Below are 21,055 nucleotides of genomic sequence, written 5' to 3' on the forward strand. Positions count from 1 at the left end.
TACATTAAAGAACAAAGGTTCAACTAGGGAGGGATAATTATGTTATCAGCAATTCTCTTTGCTGTTCTGCCCTGCGGCTATCAGCTCATATTATCTTTTGTGATTAGATCTAACTTTGTTTATACATCACAACAGATCAAGATTGAAGGACTAAAAGGGACTGAAAATTTGATATTGAATTGAAAACCAATTACAGGAAACTGAATTCCTTTTTTAGTATCTGCAAGTTCTCCGATTTTAGTCGAAAACTGGCTTGCTAGAGACCAACCTGCCACCACATCGATAACAAAAATATCAGTAGCCATTAACATTAGAGATATACAATCATATAACTATGACATCGCGAGTAACCAAGTATAACAGCTCTAGTGTTCGGCCAATACTCTGCATAATTGAAGACAGTGATACTTTTTCATGGTTGAGGAGCATTACCAGAAGACAAAATTCCAAGCTTTACATATCAGAGTCTTCCTTGTCTTGATAACAATAACTTGAAGAAACTATAATTGACCCCTTTTTTCATACAATACGGCCTCCTGTATATCATCGATGTAATCTTCTTCATCTGAAAACTTGGAAAACCGGTTCACCTTAGTCTCCATATATCCTACAAGTTGGTTTGCCTCCTTTTGTTCATCCACAGTTTTTGCCAAAGACAAAAGGATGTTTTTCGCTTTCTGGTCAGGTGGAACACCATAAGCTTCCATTTCTTTATACCAAACAACAGCACTACCGAAATCCCTGTTCTTCCCATATGCATCCATGAGAGTCGTGAAGATGGTTTGATTTGCTTTGATACCATTTAAACGCATTTCTTCATACGTTTCCATCATCTTTTCAAGTTTATTTACCTTGGCATACCCTTTCATCAGCGTCCCATATGTGACAATATTGGGTCGAAGTCCATCTTGTTTCAATCTTGTGAAGAAATTTTCAGCACCCTCCATATCACATGCATTGACATAAGCTGATAGCATAGTTGTATAAGAACAGATATCAGGGGTATATCTGCAAGGAAATACAAACAAAAAGTTGAATGTTTCGGTACTGAATCAGTCGTACATGTTATTTCTTTGAAAGGATAAAGCCACGAGTAAACCATTTGGTGACCCTAGTAAACAATCAGGATTGAAAATGATATTCGCTATAAGGTCTATTGGATAAAGAAGGATGGGATATTTCTCTATTTTTCGTTGAAAACTGGAAGTTCTAAATTTGATGGACATTGCTTTGCTAAAATTCAGGTGAGAAAAAAAATAAAGTGGGCATCAAAAGGAAGACAAACTAAAGCAGCGAAGTTAAGAATATGAAAGCATATCTTATGAATTGCCCTGGAGAGGAAAAATTAAAGAAACAAGGATTAATTTGATTTCGGATGAATTCAAGAACAATTCCCAAATCGAATTTAAAGTGATTTAAAACTCACAAAAACCAAGGTTTTTCATGAGCAGCTTTCCAAGGCAGAACCACTGTATACATGGTCAGGTAACATCATTTACTACAACATTTTAGGGCTCATAGAATAATAGTCAATCAATATCAAATTGAGTGGCAATTTTATAAAAGGGATGGAGAAAAATAGAGCTCCGAACTATGTCAATTTTGAAATATCATCTGATCTCATTCCTAAAGCTAGGCTCACATCTAAAAGTAACTTACTTTTTCTTTTTTAAGTAAAAAATAGAGCTTGATCATGATGGAATAAACTAAAATAAGATACCTAAACATAACAACAGAAACCATTCATTGGGAAATGTCATTATAGTTGTTTGACTTTGAAATTATAACGCTTTACCTGTCTCTTCTCATGCTTTTGAAAACAGTCCGAGCTTGATCCACCATTCCCGAAATTGCAAATGCGTCAAGCAAAATATTATAAGACTTATGTGTAGGCCTGAAAAGTAGACAACATGATAGTACTAAGAATAGGATAGCATCAACTTTGGCAGATTGAATATGTATTAGCTGTCAAATAGCCAGCCACAACCTGGCAGTCAATTAGTGAACGAAAAAAACAAGAAACAGTAATCTCTGAGTTAAACCGCAAAAAATTGTTAATGGTTTGCCATTACATTCTAGTTGCATAGTGAAGTCATCATTATGCACCACCTACATCAACTTTATCCTGTTCACTCGATTCATATTAGCATTCTATCTGTATTCACGAGGATGCTCACTGAATCCATCAAATATATGAACCTAGCATTATTCCTGATTATATAAACTACAAAGAGTGATGAAAAAAACTATTCTATTGGGGCTAAAGCTGGTTAAGAAAGAACAGATGATCATCTAGGCCATTGATAAAATGTTTCCCAAGATTTAAGTCGCAAAATAAGACGTTTGGTTTGCATCCCATCTAATAACTACCTCAATCATCCAGGTGGAAGTTTAACCAGCCCTGTGAACTATACGGAACAAAAATTGTTATTACTTGAATAAATCTAAGATGCAAGCAACTAATTTGCATCAACTGTTTATGGAGTTGAAACATATTTTTGAAACAAGGTGTTGAGGGGAATTGATCTTAGACCTTAAACCCTCTAATGAAGTGTTAACTAAATGAGTTATGGACATCTATTAATCAACCAAACTGTTCTGATATGACCTATATGTCAGATGTCAAAAAAGAAAAGAAAAGAAAAGTAATGTACGTCTTTGCTGAATTTATTTTCTGTTCTATCTTTTAAGTGACTCTAGCTGCTTAACTAATCGCAGTAGTTTCTAATAAATGTGACTTCAGATTGGATATACAATTTGAACTTACACACCATACTTAAGTTTATCTTTTGCTTTTCCCCCCTCGTCCATGCCTCAGAAAAAAACTCCATTTAGTTTTTAGTTTTTAGCTTTACGTTCTGTCATTTTTGGTTATTTAACTATTAATCATGAGCGCTGGTGGAAAAAATATGAGAGAGAGCGGTAGAGAGGGAGTGAGAGAGAATCTGATAAGTCATTTTTCCTCTGGTGAGGAAAGGACGGCGTTTGTGGATAATCTGAGCAAGAGAGTTTCAAGGAGAGCGGTAAGGGAACTCTTCCAATACCAAGGTCCAGTCGTGCGAGTCTATATTCCGAGTGTAACCAACAAACCAAAATACAAAAACTCTACGTATGCTTTTGTTCAGTTTGCTAAGGAGGATGGTTTAAGGAATGCGATCGAGAACGTCAATGGATTGTGGCTTGATGGGAGGAGAGTATCAGTAGGGGCTGCAAAATACCAGAACCATCGATCAAGGATAACTGCTGCTGGCAGAGCCCAGGTGGAAGTTGAGAAGTCAAATAAGGACGAAAATAGAAGGAGAAGAGAGGGAGTTGAGTCTATGAGAAGGTTAAGGGATGAAAGATCCTACAAAGATGCCCTGGTCTCGGACGGAAGGTGGAGGGATAAACCTGCGACCAAGAAAAATAGAGAGGGGCATATGCGAGCTGAAACAGAGATGAGGAATGCGTGGGAGATTCGGACTAATCGTGTTGGATAAAAAGCTATTTAACAGGGATCATCAAACCATCTTTTGATTTGGAACTGGTGCAGAAGGGTTTGTCCAGTGATGGGTTTAAGGTAAAGGTCGCCAACTGGGGGTACGCATAGAACTCCTGCATTATCACCTTTGGGTCGGCTGAAGAGCTATCGGAGATGTAGACGTAGAAGAAAGAGGACCTATTTTTTTGGTTTGACTGGCTTGATCCACTTCTGAGTAAGGATGGAATCCCAATGGCGTTATGCTCAATTGAACTGTATGGAGTTCCACTATTATGCTGGAATGTTCTGTTCCTGGAGAGGCTTGCTGGGCAGTGGGAGAAGCTGATTTGCATTTAGGAGTCGACGAACAATAGAGAAGATTTGTCAGCGGCAAGGTTGCTGGTGAGGGTGGCGAGCCCTTTCGACGTTCCGAATACGGTCACGTTAGGAGTATATGGGAGATCCTTTAAGGTGAAAACTAAGATGGGGTCGGTGTTTAGAAAACCAAATGTTTTTTCAGAAAAGGCAACAGAGGGAGTAAGGATGTAGCGTCGGAGGATGAGGATGGAGGTCGGACAACAGTGGCGGAAGGTAGAAGTTAACAGTCAGTTGAGGAAGCTCGGTTAAGGGTTGACACGTGGATGGAAGGGGGAGGAGTTGCTGGATTTGTTGGCGGCAGTGGGGGACAACAGTCATCGCTGAAGGAGAGAGAAAGGGAACATAATAAAGAATGGGTGTCAAATACCCTCGTTTATGGGAGTAATTATAGAGGGGAATATGAGGGGCTTGGTCTTCGTAAGAATGTGAATATGGAGTGGATTGAACAAGCCCAATCTGATGATAATTGCGAGCCCATTTCTCCCAATTTGAGAATTAAACCGTCTGGGCCTGCACTGAATTTAGCTCTGTTGGGGTTTGGCAAATAAAGAGAGGGTCGGGCGGAGCCTCAAGTGGAGCTGGAGCAGGATGTCTCGGAAAGAGTCATACGAGAGACAGGAATTGTTGTTGATGGACATCTAGGTAATACACAAGAAAGGGTTTTAACCAGAAGTTCTTCCCCGCTAACGAATTGGAGACGCACAAGCAGTGGTTCAACATTGTTCTGCGACAGAGTGTCTAGTAGATCAAATAAAAAGAAGTCTAGAGTGGATTCGGATGTGGGTTTTTCTGCGTTGGAAGATTCTGTAGCGAATGAGGAGCTCTTGTGTACTTGACAGATTAGCAAAATGATGGGGGTAACCTTTAGGGGAGGGAAGAACACTTTTGCTACGAAGTTTTCGGAAATGACTACAAACAGGGGTGAGGTGGGTGGGAATTAATCCCACAGCTCTGGATAAGATGTAAATTTTGTTGTTAAATGGTTGGGTTCTTGTGTGTGACTTGGAATATAAGGGGGTTGGGAAGGAAGGAAAAGGCAAGGGTTGTCAACAACTATCAGACGAATGATGCCTTTGGATTGTGCTTTCGTAATCACCTTACTCTGCAAGTGAAGAAGGGAGATTCCACTTTGTTTTGGCATGATAGTTGGTTATGCAACATTCCATTGAAGACAAACTTCCCTAGGTTGTTCACCTTGTCGGATAAGAAGGATTGGGTCATTGAAAACTTTGGATTCCTAAGCAATGGGAGGTGGGTCTAGAATATTCAAATGAGACGAAATTTGCTGGATTGGGAAACTGAACAATGGATCGAATTGTTGTCTTTGTTGGATAGTGTTTGTCTTGGATTGGAGGTGGATGATTGTTGCGCTTGGAAGGGAAATGGGGACAGTGTTTATTCGGTTAAATCATGCATTAACTTAGTATCTAACCTGTCTGATCCGGATTTGTCTTGGTCGAAGCTTGTTTGGGTTGGTTTAGCACCTCCAAAAGTGGAGGTTTTAATTTGGCAAGTGTCCCACCAGAAGTTGGTTGTTAAGACTGTATTAATGAGTCAGGGTGTTAGATGGATCGAGGATTCTCTCTTCTCGATCTGTGGATTGGAGTCGGAGTCGGTGCGCCACTTATTTTTCTCGTGCATAGTAGTTTGGGTGATTTGGGTGCGGTTTCTACGATTGTGGAATATATATACAGTTTTGCCCAATAATCCCAAAGGTTTTATGTATTCCTGGTTTGTTTTACTTCCGGATTCGGACATATGGAAATTCGTCCCGGGTGATGTAATGTGGACTGTATGGAAATGTCGAAATCATATAGACTTGGAAAAAAAATAAAAAAATAAAAAAATAATGTGCCTTATTTCTTGAATGAGTACAAGGCTTCCTTTTATACAGAGGGAAATTACAACAAAAAAAGGAAACTAATTAGAGTCAATATTTGACAGCTTCTACTTTCCTACTTTGTCTTAATTTACATCTTTTACTTTCTATATTTACATAGAAAACAAATCCTAGAATATCTCATTGATTATGACTAAATCAAGGTTTTCAATGACCAAATTTCCAACATATAGTGTTCGAGAATGGTAGGCTGGATCAGACTAATCTTTTCTTTTTGGCTAGGTATAGGGTGGCTTCATGGTTCTCGACAAAGAACTCAAATTTCCCTATCCTTCTAGATTGCCTTGTGGGAGACTTAACCTTGCCTGATTTGCACCGTTTTCCTACGAAGAAAGTTTCCCCTAAGTCACAGTGGTGTCCCCCTCCTCTGGGATCTTTTAAAGTGAATGTGGATGGGTCCGTAAGTTGCGACTAGAGGTACAATTGTATTGGTGGTTTGCTTAGGGATGTTGATAATAAGAGGTTAGGGTATTTCTCAGGAGCGTCCGAACCAGGCCCTCTGATCCTTGCTGAGCTTAAAGCAATTCAAGCTGGTTTAAGTTTGTTTTTGGATTCGGAGTGGCGTGATAAGGGGATTCTTATTTTAGAATGTTGAAAATTCTTAAATTAAGGAGATTCTCTACTTTAGTTCTAAGAATTTTCTTGTAAATATTAGCCATAATTTAATTACTAATTTTTAAGGATAGACTAATTATTAGAAATTATTTCCTTTTTATTATTTTTCTGCTATGTTAAAAGGGTGTACTCCTATTAAAAGAAATGAGAATTTTTCTTCTTCCTAAATCTGTTCATGGTATCAGAGTCATAGGATTCATTTGACCTACTCATTTGTTTCTCATCTCTCTTCTTAAACAATTTTTTTCCTTCTCTCATGGGTGATATCAATGAAACTCTCTCTGAGACTAAAATCTCACAAATTACTCAAAATCACATCCAATCCCTCAAATTGACCTTAACTCCTCTCTTACAATCACAAATCATCGATTAGATGGAAAAAAAATTCTTGTAATGGTCACAATATGTCCTTATGGTTCTTCGTGGCCGAGGAAAAATTGGGTACATCAATGGAGACATTCCCCAACCAGCATCGACAGAATCTGATTATCCAACTTGGGAGCTTAACAACTCAATGGTTATGGCTTGACTTATAAATTCGATGGAAGGTAATATAAGTCGAACTTACCTTTTTTTTAAAACTGCCAAAGTAATGTGGGATGCAATTAAGGAGAATTACTCGGATCTTGGAAATGCTTCCTAAGTATTCGAGATCAAATTAAAGTTGAAAGATATTCGACAAGGAGCACTTGAAGTCACTTAATATTACAACCTAAAGATCTTATGGCAAGAGTTGGACATGTATTATGAAGCTTATTGGGGCGAGGGCGAGGAACACACCAAGTTCATGGGAACATATTAACAAAGAGCGTCTCTATGAGTTCCTAGTAGGACTAAATTGTGATCTTGATGAGGTCCGAGGACTAATACTAGGCAGAACCACACTACCAACCATTGGAGAAGCATTTACTGAAGTAAGGAGGGAAGAGAAACGACGTCTTATTATTTTGGGAGACACAAGAGAACTAAAACCTTTGACCACAGCTGGTCATAATCCTTCCGAGAACACTGCCCTTATTTCAAAAGGCCCACAGTCTCAAAGGTACAAGACTGGAATTGATTCCGGTTAAAATAGGCCATGGTGTAGCCATTGTAACCGGGTTGGACATACCAAGGAGAAATGCTTTAAACTTCGTGGCTATCCTGGAAAAAAACCAGAAAGAAAACAAGGCAACAATGATATCTACTACTGAAGAAGATGCCCAAGATGTTTGGCTAACCAAAACTCAACTTGAGGCTCTTCATAAACTCCTCGGGACTCCTACAACAAGTGGGTCACTAGTTATTCAAGGTACTGCCTTAAATACTACACATGAACCCATCTGGATACTAGATTCGGGTGCATCCAACCACATGACAGGTAATCTAAGTTTGTTTCACACATATTTACCTTGTCATGATCACACCCGGATTCGCATAGCTGATGGATCTTACTCGCCGGTGGCTGGAATTAGAACAATCAGACTTACTGAAAATTTTTCCATTGATAAAGTTTTATATGTTCCAAAACTTTCTTGTAATTTACTCTCAATTAGCAAGCTTACAAAGGATGAGAAAGTACTTGCTGAATTTTCTGCTTTCGATTATATGGTTCATGAACAGGAATTGGGGAAGAAGATTGGCACTGCTAAAGTTGATGATGGCTTATATATTTGGAATAAAAACAGTTCACAAGAAGGGATGGACTTATCTATATCGAAAGAAGAATCTATCATGCTATGGAACCATAGACTAGGACACCCTAATTTTATGTACTTGAAGAAACTGTTTCCTCTACTATTTCTAAATAAGAAAATAAGTTCCTTTTTTTTATAAAAAGATTAGGCCTCATTAAAAACTCCCTTCATACCCTCCATGTTATAACAGTAACATGAAGGACGATGGAAGGAGGAAAAGAGTGCCTAGAATTTTATTAAGCTGAACAATAGTACATTGCCAGACCCTAACATACCACTAAAACACCAACATAAATAACATAAAACTAAAAACAAAACTCCTTACAACACAGGAAATAACATTTCCTGCACCTCAACACAACCAACAGAAACCAAAAAATCAACCTATCCCATCTTTAGCTAATTTGTCAGCTTCCCAGTTTGCAGCCCTCAAAATATGCCTAATAGTAATATCTTTTCCTGCCATAAGAGAGACTATATCCCTCACCAAGGATTGAAACATAGGGGTGCATAAACCCGGATTCTTGATCCACTTCAAAGCATTACTTGAGCCCGATTCTAGAATAAACCTCTGATCAAGAACAGAACCTAAGTCTTCCAGAAGACATAGCCACCTCTTATCGCCAATAATTCTGCCATGATAGGAGGACCACCCCCAACTCTTTCAGAGAACCATTGAAGCAACACACCACTGTTGTCCCGAATCAGACCACCAATACTTCCTTTATCCCAGCCTTTTACCATCGCTCCATCAACATTTAGCTTTAAGAACTCATCCGGAGGAGGAACCCAGCAAATTGGTTGAGAGCGACCTTTTCCCTGTCTTCCCACCGAATCAGCAAGTTTTAAATCACCCACTAGGGAGTCTAAAGGGATATGCACATCGTTGAACCTTGTAGCAAACCAGAAAGTTATTCTAAATCGAACAATAAAGAACAGTCTCACCACATCCAGCTTTCCTTTCTGAAAAATAACCTCATTCCTAATTTTCCACACTGACCACATCACTACCCTTGGAATAAATTTCCAGATCAAAGAGTTCGACAGTGAATCATCCCAAAAATGAAAAAGTCAATGATATTCTTTGGAATCACCAAGGACAAATTCCAAATATTCAAAAATCTAGACCACAGGCCCCATACTACCTCACAATGCAAAAAAAAGATGTGAAACTGATTCCACCTCCCTACCACACAGTGGACATAAAGGATCATCAATCCCCGCCACACCTCACTTCAATAATTCCTCCTTAACCGCCAGTCTCTGATGAGCAACTTGCCAAACAAATGTTTCCACCCGTGTAGGTGCAATCCCTACCCAAATATGCCTATCCCAAGTCTCATGATTCTCCACAATACCATCTTGATCAAAGAAAATGTTGATACAAGATTTCGCTGAAAAACAACCCTCTCCATTTCCTGACCAAATCTAGCAGTCTTCCTCACAAGGTGACAGAAAGATATTATTAAACATAGAAATCAACTGAAGCCACTGTTCAACCTCCCAATCCGCCAAATTTCTTCTCATTTGAATATCTCACACCCAGCCAGAGGCATTATTCACCCTAAACTCCATCACTTTACCCGATTTATTGCTCGAAAGAGCATAAAGTCTAGGAAACTGAACTTTCAGGGGAACTTCTCCCAACCATACATTATTCCAGAACTCCACAGATTTCCCATTCCAGTTTTCAAACACATTCTTTCTAAGACAATCCCCAAAACCATCATTGGTAAATAAATTTTTAACCACACTTCTCCAAATCCACGAGCACAGGCTATCCACGAATTCCCATCATTATGAAATTCGGATCCAAGTTGTATACGCCACACGCCACTCTCTTCCACCAAGACTCATTTTCTGATGCAAACTTCCATACCCATTTCCCCAGTAAAGCTCTGTTCAAGAGTGATAAATTCGGGATCCCTAAACCCCCCAATCTTTTTGGTTTACTGACCAAATTCCAATTCACCCAGTGGATATTTTTTTATCTGCTGCACCCCCACAGAAATAAAACCATGATAGAATTTAGTTTCTGTAGCACAGAAGCTGGAATTCAGAAGATAGAAAGAAAATAAAAGGGAGAGAGCACAACATCGATTTAACCAACACCATCCTTCCTGCTAACGACAAGGAATTAGCCATCCAACCACTCAACTTAACATGAAATCTCTTCACTATTGGCTCCCACATAGCAACCGAATTCCTCTTGTACCCCAAAGGTAAGCCTAAATATTCTGATGGGAGATGACCTACCGAGCAGCCAATATCATTAGCCCAAGTAGCTAACACCCCATCCTCAACATTAATACCATAAATTTTGCTTTGGACTAGATTTAGCTTCAACCCCACCAATTGCTCATAGATTAATAACACTCTTCTAACGTTCCTCAAATCACGAATAGAACTTTTAGTGAAAATTATAAGATCATCCGCAAATTGAAAGTGCGATAACTTGAATGCCCGATCATGAACACCTAAATTGAAGCCCGAAAACAGTCTCATATCCACTGCTTTAGATAGCAACAAATGCAGCAGCTCACCAGCCAAATTAAACAACAAAGGCGATAACGAACATCCCTGTCTTAGTCCCCTCGTTGTGTGAAATTTCTTCGTAGGTGACTCGTTTACTAGAACCGAAATGGAAACTGATGACATACACTGATACATCCATGACCACCACTTATCACCAAACCCCATTTTGCTCATTATTTTCATCAAAATTGTCCAATCAACCGAATCGTAGGCTCTCTTAAAATCCACCTTGAAAACTACTCCTTTCAACCCTTTCTTCCTCCAAAAGTTAATACTTTCATTTGTAATAAACGAGCAGTCCAATATGTTCCTTCCCGGAATGAAAGCGAATTGTGACGGACTCATTATCTCGTTAATGCACAAACTCAATCTTCTAGCTAAGACCTTTGATAGAATTTTATATAACCCTCCAACTACGTTAATTGGCCTAAAATCTTCCAACTCATCCGGACTGGCCTTCTTAGGAATAAGGGAAATGAAAGAATGATTAACCTCTGAGTGAAAATAAGTTCCTTGAATTGTGAAGTTTGCCAACTGTCTAAACATACTCGTGTCCCTTATCCTTTGAAATCTTATGTTCAATCTCAACCTTTCTATTTAATCCACAGTGATCTATGAGGAGCCAGTCGAGTAAAAAATGTCAATATTCATTGATGACCACACTAGAGTTTGTTGGGTATCTCCTCAAAGAAAAAACCAAAGTCTCTAGAGTCTTCCAAAGTTTTCATTCAATGATTCAAACTCAGTTCAATTCCAAATTTCTCACCCTTAGAATTGATAATGGGATAGAGTACTTTAATTCTATCCTAAGCCCTTATCTTTATGAGCAAGGAATCATACATCAGAGTTCTTGTCCCGACACCTCTCAATAAAATAGGGTTTCCGAGAGGAAAAACATACACCTTGTAGTCGTGGCTCGTGCTTTTATGTTTACTATGGGTGTACCGAAGTATTTATGGGGAGAAGCTGTTCTCACTGCTTGTTATTTTATAAACTGACTCCCATAAAAGGTATTAAACTTTCAAACACCTTTACATACTCTTCAAAAAAATTTCCCTTGTTTCGTATTCCTAATCTCTCAACCAAAACTTTCGGTTGCAAAGCATTTGTCCACAATCATCAACCTAACTGATCTAAACTTGATCCTAGAGCCCACACTTGTGTCTTTCTTGGATACTCACCTACACAAAAGGGGTACAAGTGCTATTCTCTAACCCTACACTTGATGTTTGTGTCCCTTGATGTTACTTTCTTCGAAAACGAGCCATATTTTTCAACCTCTCATCTTCAAGGGGAGATATTTAGTGAAGATGAGACATTGTTGAACAACCTTCTCATTATACCTCAAGACTCTATCAATCCTACCACCACTACAAAACCTGCTAAAATTCATACAGCCACTACTGAAAATCTTACAACCATTGCTGAAATTCCTACAACCACTGTAATTCCTGATTTAGACCCTATTTTACTCGACTTCACTATGCAACAATAAGAAATAAGGGCGATTAATCATACAAATGAAGAAAAACAACCTTCTTCTGAAAAACAAGAAAAAACTCAGCAACTTCTTTTATACTCTCGGAAACATCAGCTGCCAGAAACTGACACAGCAATGCCAATGCCATCTTTACCCGAGGATTGTCCTGAGGAAGAAGTCTCACCTCCTTCGCCTTCCATCTATCTTTCAATTGCAATCAGAAAGGGAACTAGAAGCTGCACTCAACATCCTATTTCTCGGTTTATATCCTGTGGGAACTTGTCTAAATCCTATAATGCCTTTATTTTTAATATTGACTCTGTAGAAACTCCAAAGAACATAGAAGAGATTCTTAAGTCAACCAAATGGAAGCAAGCCGTGTTAGAAGAAATAAAGGCTCTTGAAGATAATGAATCGTGGGAAATATCTAAACTACCTACTGTAAAGAAGACAGTGGGTTATAAGTGGATTTTCACTACGAAAGTTAAACCAGATGGGAGCATTGATCGATACAAGGCTAGACTTGTGGCCAGGGGTTTCACTCAAACATATGGGTTGGACTATGAGGAAACATTTGCACCAGTGGCCAAACTAAATACTATTCGAGTGCTCTTCTCAATTGCTGTCAATTTAGATTGGCCTTTAATCCAATTGGATGTAAAGAATGCTTTTCTCAATAGAGAATTAAACGAAGAAGTCTACATGGATTTTCCGCCCGGATTCGAAGGAAGCAAGGGCCAAGTATGCAAGTTGAAGAAGTCTTTGTATGGACTAAAGCACTCCCCTAGGACTTGGTTTAATCGTTTTGCCAAAGCCATGACAAGTAGACATTATATTCAAGGTCAAGCTGATCACACCATATTCTACAAACACTAGGCTAATGGGAAGTGTTGTATTCTCATTGTATACGTTGATGACATAATATCGACAGGAGATGACTCTATTGAAATTGAAAGACAAAGAATTCTTAAGTCTTGATTTTCAACTTAAAGACTTGGGGAATCTTAGATATTTTCTTGGAATGGAGATAGCAAGGTCAAAGGCAGGTATTTCAATCTCTCAAAGAAAGTATGTTCTTGATCTACTTTTTGAAGTCGGACTGTTGGGTTGCAAACCAGCCGAGACTCCCATGGAACCCAACCTTAAATTAGAAACTAATAAGGATGAAAAGGTAGATAGGGGGAGATATCAACGGTTAGAGGGAAAACTTATCTTTCTCACACTCGTCTAGACATAACATTTGGAGTAAGTGTTATTAGTCAATTTATGCAAGCTCCTAGGGAGAAACATTTAGAAGCTGCCTACAAGATATTGAGATACTTAAAAGGGACTCCTGGTAAGGGGTTGCATTTCAAGAAAAATGTAAATCGAAGCATAGAAGTCTACATTGATGCATATTGGGCATGTGTTGTTAATGAAAGGCGCTCCACAAGTGGTTACTGCATCTATGTTTGGGGTAATCTTGTGACATGGAGGAGTAAAAAACAGTCGGTTGTGGCACGCAACAGTGCTGAAGCTAAGTATCAAGCTCTGTCCCAAGGTATATGTGAAAGAATGTGGCTACAACGACTAATGGGAGAACTAAAATTATCGTACACAACACCTATAATACTGGACTGTGATAATTAGGCAACAGTTAGTATAACTCACAACCCTGTACACCATGACCGCACCAAGCATATAGAAATCGATCGTCACTTTATTACGGAGAAAATTAACAAAGGGGAAGTTTGTGTTTCATATATACCTACTCGACAACAAATAGCAGATGTGTTAACCAAGAGCTTGAGCAGAAATAGGTTCGAAGAAATTATGAGCAAGCTAGGTTCGATTGACATCTACACTCCAACTTGAGGGGGAGTGTTGGAAATCCTTAAATTAAGGAGATTCTCTACCTTAATTCTAGGAATTTCCTTGTAAATATTAGTCATAATCTAATTACTAATTTTTAGGGATAGACTAATTATTAGAGATTATTTCCTTTTTATTCTTTCCTTTTTATTCTTTTTCTGCTATGTTAAAAGGGTGTACTATTATAAGAAATAAGAATTTTTCTTCTTCCTAAATATGTTAAAAGAAAGTGATTCTTCTATTGCTTAGAAGTGGATTAACAATCTGGAGGCTAGTCATGTTGCTTATGTTCATTTGGTTAAGGATATTTCCAAGCGAGTGATGAAGTACAATATGACTATTAGGCATGTTCAGAGATGTTCTAATTGGGAAGCAAATAGTTTAGCTAAGTCGGGCATAGGATAGTGTGGGGTGTTTTGGTTGAGTGAGGTGGGTGAGTGCTTTGGGTGTCTTAGTGGGGAACTTTTGTACTTAAAATGATTTTTTCTTGGATGTACTCCTTGTGTTAGTAATAAAATTTTGGGCACTCTTTTCCTCCTTCCAATAGCCGTTGAGTTTTTCGAAACTTGATTGTTATGAAGGGGGTTTTTAATTAGGCCTTAATCTTATAAAAAAATACACACCTGATTCCAGCATCCAACATTTCCTCAAAAACAGCCAAAGCTTCCTCTTCCCTCCTAGCTTTTCCATAAGCATTAATGAGCAAGGCATAACTCACCACATCAGGGCAAAGACCAGCTCTTTGCATCTAAAATATAATTAACAAGAATCGTTACATAATTATCAACAATGAAATATTGAGAGAGAAATAACAAAAATGCTCAAAAATCAAACATTGGTTTGACTATATGATGAGATGAAACAATTTGGTGTCTATTTGCTTGCAAGCCTCTTGTGAGATAAATAATGCAATACTGAAAAAATGAGTCATTTTTTCCTTCAAATAAAGATATAATGGACTATTTATGTCTACATTCATAATAGATGTGAGGCAAATCAAGCATGCCTTATTTTTCATATTTTGTGTAGAAATGTGATTACATAGGGAGGCGCTTTAAAAGGGCTATGGATTTTTAATACATCAACACACAAATACATGAAAGTCAATTCAACAAATAATAAAAGGAACAAGTATCACCTTTAAGAAAATATATATCATGTTGCATGTAATATACCAGTTATACAATGTATAAAATGATAAGATTAGCAGTTGACAACATTTTCAGAAAGGAAGCAAAATTTACCAACTTCACCAGAAATTAAACAACCTAATTTTTCATGTATTAATTTGCAATAATATTGAACATTAAAATTCAATTACTTACTGCAATGATTTTTAGTTTGAATAATTAGTCTAAATACAAATTGCACAACCAGATCTAATTATTCCATTAATACATCTTAAAGTTAATGTAACAAACTAACATCCCTTTCTACCACTAGCAAGCCACATTTTTTTATAAGAAAAAGAGCCTCATTAAAAAAACCCTTCATAACCGTCACGCTACGAAAGTAGCTTAAAGGACATTGGAAGGAGGAAAAGAGTGCTCTATATTTTATTACTACTGAAAAATACACCAAGGTTAAAACCCCAAATTGATACAACCAATATCCACTAAACTAAGCTTATCCCTTAATTTAAACACACCAACTCCCCAACATACAAAATACAACCCAAATAACCCTATGCCAGCCTTTGTTAAACTATCAGCTTCCCAATTAAAACATCGTTGTATATGCTTAATAATCACATTATGATCCAACACACAATCAACAATTTCCTTGACCATAAGACCAAAAGAAGCTACGCTCCCGGATTCTTGATCCACTTCAGCGCATTAACCGAATCGCTCTCCAATATAAGACGACCCTTAACACTCCACTTCGATTCCAGAAAAAGAGAAAAACCAGCTTGAATAGCTTTCAACTCAACTAATATAGGAGGGCCAGGGCCAGAAGCAACCGAGAATGATCCCAACAACTTGTTCTCGGCATCCCGAAGAAAACCACCTATCCCACTGTACTTCCAATCGCTGCTTACAGTCCCATCTACATTAAATTTAAAGAAATCGGGAGACTCCACGCGGAAGGGGAAGAAAAATTCTCCCTTAAACCATTGCGAGAATCAGCCAAAGAACCTGAGTCTGTTTGTCATTTATTCTTCTCATGCAAGATAGCTTGGGGAGTGTGGGTGCGGTTCTTAAGGTTGTGGAATATATGTTCAGACTTGCCCAATAATCCCAAGGAATTTATGTACTATTGAGCTGATTTAACTCCAAATCTGATATTTGGAAATTCATTCTGGCTAGATGGTGTTTGAGAATGGAAGATTGGATCGACCTCTTCTTTTTTTTCTGGCTAGATATTGGGTGGCTGCTTGGTTCTTACGAAAGAAGTTCGATTTTCCTGTTCCCCTAGACTGTCTTGTGGGTGATCTAACTTTGGTTAATTTGCACACTGGTTCGATGAAGAAAATTCCTCCCTCAATATGGTGGTGTCCCCTATCGGGGTGGTTTAAAGTCAATGTGGACGAGGCTGTGGGTTGTGACTGGAGGTGTAGTGGTATCGGTGGGCTGCTTAGAGATACTGACGGTAAACAGGTGGGGTCCTTCTCGGTTGCGTCTGGACCAGGTCCTGCGGTCCTTGCTGAGCTTAAAGCAATTCAAGCTGGTTTGAAGTTGTTTTTATATTCGAAGTGGAAAGATGAGGGGCGTCTTATTTTGGAAAGTGATTCTTTGAATGTTGTGAATTGGATTAAAAATCCAGAAGCAAGTCATGATGCATTTGGTAATCTGGTTAAGGAGATTTCCAAGAACGTGTTGGATTAAAATGTGATCAGTAGGCATGTTCAGATATGTATTAGTTGAGAAGCAGATGGTTTAGCTAAGGCGGGAATCGGGTAATGTAGGGTGTATTTTGTTCGATGTGTAGGATGTTTTTTGAGGGGAGAGGTGTTGTTTGTGGGGTAGGTTGTAATCAAGGGGTTTTTTACCCAGATGTACTTTATGTTCTATAAATAAAATGTGGGCACTCTTTTCCTCCTTCCAATGTCCGTCAAGATACCTTTGTAGCTTGACGGTTATGAAGGGGTTTTTAACGAGGCATTTTTTCTTATAAAAAAATCAGCCAGAGATGGATCCCCCACAAGATAATCTAGATGAACGTGGAAATTAGGCACTTTCGCCGAAAACCAAATAGCCACCCTATATCTAGCTAAGAAAAACAGCCGAGTTTGATCAAGCTTCCCTTTCTGAAAGACCAATTGGTTCTACATTTCCATAAAGACCACAAAACAACACTCGGGATGACTTTCCAGATCTCTAACTTCGAAACTAAATCAGCCCAAGAGGCTAGAAATACCTTCGGATTATTGTGCATAACAGTATGTAAATTCCAGCACCTCAAAAAACCCACCCATAATCCCCAAGCTACCCTGCACTAAGCAAGCCACATTCAAACCCCAATATATTTCCTCCTATAAATATGACATCATCAAACTATTTCTCAAAAGATATTCAACCTTCACTGCCACCCCCAGACACCCTTATTCCACAATTCAAACCCCTAAAATGTGTTCTCTTTATAGGATTATGCATCAGAACAAGTTCACGTAAGTTCCAAGTGGATTTCTTGAATCTGTCATATTCAATTAGACAACAAAAGCAAAACAGAACCTCATTAGATAAGACTCTCCTCAACACTAACACTCCCCTCAACTGTAGTTTGCGGGACTTACACATGGACAACCTCATTAGGTATCATCAACCACGATTGGGGTTAGACAAGAAGAACTTAGCAAAACTTGGGCTTTGATACCATGCTAAGCATCCGACCTTAAACCAATTTGCAATTGATGGAGAGACCAACTTAATATAAGGCCATAGGAAACCCAATTCAACAGATGTGGGATAAGACCACTTTCATATAAGGAAATGTGTTACCATAGGACTGATTATTAAACACAACTTATCAGTCAAGATGATCAGAATAAGATTTATATACTACCCTCTATTAAGATCACCACTGAAAAACTCTTCCATGTACTCAAGGATGGTGAACGAAGGAGGAAGATATAGAAAATAGAACGGAGATACCTTATGACATAAGAATCAGTTAAATGATACATAAAATCATTATTTATGTGGATGTAAAAGAAAAGAAAAGACCAGAATGGATTAGCAAACAATATGTTGGACAAAAAATGACATTCAATATTCTTTTCATAGTTCGTCTTTGAACAGTGAACTGGAGACAATTCAGAGCAACTTATGTGTTCCAATAAAAAGTTTCTTACAAAAATTTATAACCACATCCCCATGCTATAATGCAAAAACATGAAATTTAAGTCAGACAATGCCTAAAAATTATACCTGATCGTATATCTTTGAAACTTCCTTGTAATTGGTTTCAAATGACATAAGACTATTGTAAGTGACCGTGGATTGCTTAATTCCTCGTTCGGCCATCAGTGCAAATAGTTTACGGGCCTTCTCATAACTCCCAGCTTTCTTATGCATATAAATCATCATGTGAAACATTTTTTGGTCAGGCTTCATCAGAGATTTTTCCTTATCCAAAAGTGTCTCAAAAACTTCTTCCGCCCCCTTAAATTTGTTCCCCTATAATAAGATATTAACGACTATTACTCTGATAAAAGCAAGAAAAATATTAAAATGATGAAAAGGACAAAGACAACCAAAAATTTTGAAATATGCCACAGTTTATATAGGCTGCTTCTTTTCCGGGAATCAAAATGTCTCTCTACTAATAGCATCTCGCGGATGAATATCTGACTGATCTATATGTTAATGTTGTTTAAAAAGAAAATTTGATGGAAGATAGAACAAGATTTTGAAGAATCATACTACCTCGACAAGTATTTTAAGTATTATTTGATATGTCACAGCAGAAGGTTCAGGGCCTGAAGCTTGCATCCTTCTAAAAATGGCTTCAGCATTATTGTATCGACCTCCCTTCCCATATGCCTCCATGAGAGCAGTATGTGATACAACACTTGGTACATAACCCTTTTTATTCATAAAGCTCAAAACTTTCTCAGCCTTATTGAAGTCCCCTTGCTTCCCATATGCTGTTATGAGCATAAGGAAGTCCATTTCACTGAAGTCCCACCAGCTTTGAGCTCGAAGCCACTCAAGAATCTATAGAATAGAAAAGGTTAGTCAATGATATAATGAGCAATTAGAACATAAAGATCACACAAAAGTCTCATATTTGCATAAACTAAAAGATCTTGTCTGCTTTTAAGCCAAAAAACTTGAAAAAATAGATGCCTTCTCTCCTTGTTACAAACTAGGAACATAAAACAGTATGCAAGAATCCCTACGCTCGGGTAGTTTGCCAAAGTTTCTGTTGCCTTTCTGTATGACACTAAGTTTGTGGTATCTGATCCCCACTCTTTTTCCGTTTCATCCGCGTGTTTGTTTATATATTGACCAAAAGAATAGAAATAGCAAATTAATTTTGACCAAAGCGGGACTTTGGAAAATTTTCCAAATACAATCCACAATAGCAGTTTCACATCTAGGGAAGAATTTGTTAACACATGCCACATCATTGAACCAAATCCATTCATGAATGCATTTATTTATGCCTTATATTTTGGCTATGCTTATAAAATTTTACCTCTTCATCATATAAAATGAGTTCATTTTTGTACTAAAACGAAGCACTATCATACTGTGACTACTTAGATCCCCCCCCAACCTCAAGTGTTCAGGATTTATGAGAGTCATGTGTCAGCAATCAACAAAACAATCCATTAGGCTTCTCAAATTCGATAGTTTTTCCTTTATTTTCCATATGAACCATATCAGTGAGAAACATATGTTCAGCAGGTTGCTAAAAATTAACCCAAAACCAGGATACTATTTATAGGGGGAAATCAGGATAATTAGCTAATGTTAAAGCTGAAGTAGATAAGGCTCAAAACATAGATATACATAACTAATGAAAGATACCTCGCTAACATATTGCCATTTTTTCATCTGCTTAAACCTAACCAAAGTGCCTAAAAGCAAGTCTTTAGAAAGAGATTGGTCACTAGTCCGTTGGCTTCTAAGTACTGCAGAAGCAGAACCTGTATCCTCAATTTCCTGCATTAGTTTCCTCCAGCTCTTCTGTTTAGCTTCATCAGCTGCATCTTTGAAATGCTCCACTTTCTTCCTTTTCTTAAAAAACTTTCTAGGAGCCAACATTCCCATTGAGATTACCCCAACCAAAGGATTATAGCCACCTACTTTGAGTAACCTGTTAAAGAAACCCAGAAAGGAATTCAACCAAAGGCCTTAGAACAAATGGAATCGCAAGTAAAATAAAAGAAAAGAAGTGGGCAGTGATTAAAATGAGAGGAAAGGACCTTGGGGAGTGTCCAACTCTAAGATTTGCGCGTTTAGCTGATAAGTAAAGCTTTGGGGGAAGTGGGTTCGCCACAAGAGTTGTGGGAAAGGAAAGCCGAGAATTGATGGACATGGAAGAAGTCAGTGGCGAGCGTCTTGAGATGTTTTGATGAAGGTCTGAGCCATGTATCAAAGAAGAAGAATGAGATACCTCCATTTCTCCTTGGTTCAGAGGCGAAGCAAAAGATAGAGCTGAAGACGTTAAAATCTCGACATAATTATGGTTAGATATTTATATATTTTAAGAAAATTGAAAATTAAATATTTGAAAAATATCCATTTTTATTTTTCCGGAATAACCAAAGAGAGGAAACAACGAAATTTATCTTTTATATTTACTGTATGCAATTTTCTATAGAGATGTTTAAATTCTTTCAAGATTTTTTGAATTAATCATTAATATATGATATTTTGACTGAATAATTTAGGCAAGTAATACAAAGGGTTTTATTTCTAAACATCAGTATTTGAACTCTTGATCTTGTTTAAAAAATCTAATATCTCATCTCACTAGATTAAATATTAATATTATTCTGAAAATATTATATTATTTGATGATTTGTTCAGTAATAATATAATATTACATTGTTTGATTGAAATAATGTAAGATTATTTAAATGTATGTTAGTAAAATATTTTGTTAAAAAAAATTTGTTAAAAGAAATATTGTTGTTTTTAGAGGTCACAGATTCGAATACCAACGGCTTCAAGGGTGGATTGAGCGTTCATTGTCAAATGATTGAA

General features: G+C 37.7%; 1 protein-coding gene across 1 annotated transcript; it reads right to left on the reverse strand.

Moving 5' to 3' along the window:
• Window positions 1-227: 227 nt before the first annotated feature.
• On the reverse strand, window positions 228-20,526 carry LOC120138428 (pentatricopeptide repeat-containing protein At3g59040-like). The gene is made up of 7 exons (XM_039153890.1): window positions 20,272-20,526; window positions 19,874-20,162; window positions 18,764-19,054; window positions 18,266-18,514; window positions 14,519-14,643; window positions 1,796-1,894; window positions 228-1,008 (listed from the first exon to the last, which is right to left on the reverse strand). Exons 1-7 carry the CDS (start codon window positions 20,466-20,468, stop codon window positions 501-503), a joined length of 1,758 nt encoding a protein of 585 aa, XP_039009821.1. The 5' UTR covers window positions 20,469-20,526; the 3' UTR covers window positions 228-500.
• Window positions 20,527-21,055: the final 529 nt, after the last annotated feature.

Source organism: Hibiscus syriacus, unplaced genomic scaffold (assembly GCF_006381635.1).
Source record: "Hibiscus syriacus cultivar Baekdansim isolate YM2019G1 unplaced genomic scaffold, ASM638163v2 tig00110691_pilon, whole genome shotgun sequence".
NCBI classification, from domain to species: Eukaryota; Viridiplantae; Streptophyta; class Magnoliopsida; order Malvales; family Malvaceae; genus Hibiscus; species Hibiscus syriacus.